The 3,407-nt window shown below is 53.4% G+C and overlaps 1 protein-coding gene across 1 annotated transcript; it reads left to right on the top strand.

Moving 5' to 3' along the window:
- The first annotated feature begins 1,652 nt into the window (after positions 1-1,652).
- LOC103361441 (D(1)-like dopamine receptor) lies at positions 1,653-3,140 on the top strand. The gene has a single exon (XM_008287519.1). It carries the CDS (start codon positions 1,653-1,655, stop codon positions 3,138-3,140), a length of 1,488 nt encoding a protein of 495 aa, XP_008285741.1.
- The last annotated feature ends 267 nt before the right edge of the window (positions 3,141-3,407 follow it).

Below are 3,407 nucleotides of genomic sequence, written 5' to 3' on the forward strand. Positions count from 1 at the left end.
AGCTACACAGTTGGACTGTTTGCGTCCCGTCCTGTCTGACCAGTAACAGCAGATCTACCACGTTGCCTCCATCCACCCACTGCAGCTCGAGCACACCAGCTCACCGTGACTCTGTCTGAACACCGTAAAGCGGCTCTAGGGTCAGGGTGGTTGTGATATTGGAGTAAATTAACTGCACATGTTGAGACCAGAAGCCGACGCTGGAGACAAACGACGAGCCGGGAAGCTGCAGCTTTTAGGGTTGTTCCTAGAAACCCTCAGAAATCTGGACGTGTCATCAGCAGGTTCATGGTGCAAACTCTTATTTCATCCCAATAAAAAGCCACATTAATGAGGTCAGTGTTCTCACCTTTACAGGGTGCTGCTTTACTTGAATCAGATGATTTAATAACATGAGGCCATGCTGACAGATTTCCACTGAAGCTCTTTTTAACATGTGGACAGAACAGTGAGGACGAGTCGGGGACGGGACCATCTGTTAGGATCCAACACTGAATGTCTTTACTGCTCCTTTAACAACAAGCCAGTCTCTGCTTCTGAAGCTATGGGACAATTAATTAGCAGTCAATCAACAGGTAATTAATTGGCATTGATGGTTTGATTATGTATTTAAAGACATGTTCAATGTGGTTCCTTCTCCAGCTTCTACCAGAATCACATGACGATGAACTGAATAGTTTGAAGTGTTAATCTGTCGACTGAACAATGAGAAAGTAAAACATGCTGGTGTTAAAGATGAAGAGTTCATCAACAGGGCCTTTGTTCACTGGCAAATGTTCATTAGCAGATTTAATTAGACATGGATTCTGCTCAAGGACTCATTGTTCAAGTCTGCTTTGAAGCAAATATGAAGAGTCCCCATAGTCTGCAGGTTTTACCACAATTACATCATAGACTGACTTAAAAAAATAAAAGTGTCTGTCCATACAGTAAAATACTGTCAAAGTAAAAGCATAGCAAGTCAAATATCATTATGGTGCAAAATAAACACTTTTGTTCTGTTTACTGGTTTGTTTCTGCACCTTCCTGCTGGATTCAGGTGCAGCTTCCTGCTCAGACTAAAGCAGAGCAACTAGTTTCTTGCTGCTGTGCTCACATGAAGACCAGCTGTCACTTATTCACAACCAGTCGCTCATTTCTCACAGCAGCCAAACTGCGCCTTTAACGCACCAAGTGAAGCCACTTCTCCTCCGACAGAACATCCACCTGGTTTCACCCTGAGCAGAGGAACGGCTGACAGTAATCTATTACCTGAGCTGAGGAGGTAACGCGCCCCGCAGTGTTCTCCACCTGACGGGGAGTTGGAGCGTCACACGGAGCGGAGAGTCACACCGGGACGGAGACCTTTAGCACCGACACGCAGCTGGATTCATGGCTGTAGCTGCTGCTACGTTCTCATTGCCCGTTTATTAAATCAGTTGCTGGGATATATCCGCGGCAACCTGCTGCTGCTGCTGCTGCTGCGGCTCCGACTGACCGGAACAAGGATCTGAATCCAAGACGCGCAGCGAAGCGCGCAGTCCGGATCTTTATCTGTTTCTTTGTGCGGACATCAGAGGATGGTCGGTGCGTCGGGCTCAGCTGGAGAGAGGAGACACGCTGCAGGTCGTGGATATTAACTTCCCACTTTTAGTCACATCCTCTGTGGACACATGGAGAACTACACGGCGTGGAGGAATTTCAGCCAAGTTCTGTCGGAGCTGGACGGGACGAGCGGCGAGGAGGAGGAGGAGGAGGAGGAGGAGGAGGGCGGCGCGGGGCGCGGCGGGCTGCGCGTCCTGGTCGGATGCGTCCTCTTCCTGCTCATCGTGTCCACGCTGCTCGGGAACACGCTGGTGTGCGCAGCCGTCATCAAGTTCCGCCACCTGCGCTCCAAAGTCACCAACTTCTTCGTGATCTCGCTGGCCGTGTCCGACCTGTTCGTGGCCGTGCTGGTGATGCCGTGGGAGGCCATCACCGAGGTCACCGACGCCTGGCTGTTCGGGCGCTTCTGCGACGTGTGGATCGCCTTCGACATCATGTGCTCCACCGCCTCCATCCTCAACCTGTGCATCATCAGCGTGGACCGCTACTGGGCCATCGCCAGCCCCTTCAAGTACGAGCGCAAAATGACTCACAGGGTGGCGTTCGTCATGATCGGCGTGGCGTGGACGCTGTCCATCCTCATCTCCTTCATCCCGGTGCAGCTGAACTGGCACCGGGCAGGCGAGGAGGAGCAGGAGGCCATGGAGGAAGTGTTGGCCATGATGGCGGGAAACCTCACCAACAGCAGCAGCGGCCTCAACGTCAGCGCCGACGTGGCCAAGAGCTGCGTGGCCAACCTGAACAAGACCTACGCCATCTCCTCGTCCTTCATCAGCTTCTACATCCCCGTGGTGATCATGATCGCCACCTACACCCGCATCTACCGGATCGCTCAGACCCAAATCCGCCGGATCACGTCTTTGGAGCGGGCGGCGGAGCAGGCGCAGAACCAAGGCCACGGCGTGAACCGGAACCAGCAGCAGCAGCACCGACCCAACGACGAGGCCTCGCTCAAGTCGTCTTTCAAGAAGGAAACCAAAGTCCTCAAGACGCTGTCCATCATCATGGGGGTGTTTGTGTTCTGCTGGCTGCCGTTCTTCGTCCTCAACTGCACCGTGCCGTTCTGCGACCCGCCGTGCGTCAGCGACACCACCTTCACCGTCTTCGTCTGGTTCGGTTGGGCCAACTCCTCCCTCAACCCGGTCATCTACGCGTTCAACGCGGACTTCCGGCGGGCCTTCGCCACCATCCTGGGCTGCAACCGGATGTGCTCCAACAACGCGGTGGAGGCGGTGAACTTCAGCAACGAGCTGGTTTCTTACCACCACGACACGACGCTCCACAAGGAGGCGCTGGTTCCCGCTCAGCCTCAGCAGCACCCTCGATCAGTCAACATTGGGTCAGACCACCTGGAGGACATGAGCCCGCAGTTCGACGAGGAGTCCATCATCTCCAACGGTTCTCCGAGCCGAGACCGGCTGTTGCTGCTTCCCGCCACCGTCCAGTTCGAGGACGATCCAGAGATTTCTTTGGAGACGATCACACCGTTCACGTCGGCGGCCGGGCTGGAGAGGGACGCTCTGATACCGGGACAGGTCCACCAGGACGGACACTGAGCTGAGCTGACAGCTCTCAGACAGCAACAACCACAAACATGGATGTAAGTCACCAGACTTCTCCTCCAGGATGTTTCCTGGTCTTTGGTTTGGACTTTATCACCTGGCAGCTCTTTAAATTTTGACGAAAGCTGCAACACAACCACGAAACGTATCCGAGCTTCACATAAATATGGCAGGACCCGAGTTTCTAGATGTGTTTTCTGTGCAGCTGTTTGGCTGTTGTGTTGCATTTCTGTGTCTCAAGTTGTTTAAATGAAGACGAGG

The sequence above is a fragment of the Stegastes partitus genome, unplaced genomic scaffold, assembly GCF_000690725.1.
Source record: "Stegastes partitus isolate 25-593 unplaced genomic scaffold, Stegastes_partitus-1.0.2 Scaffold504, whole genome shotgun sequence".
NCBI lineage: Eukaryota > Metazoa > Chordata > Actinopteri > Pomacentridae > Stegastes > Stegastes partitus.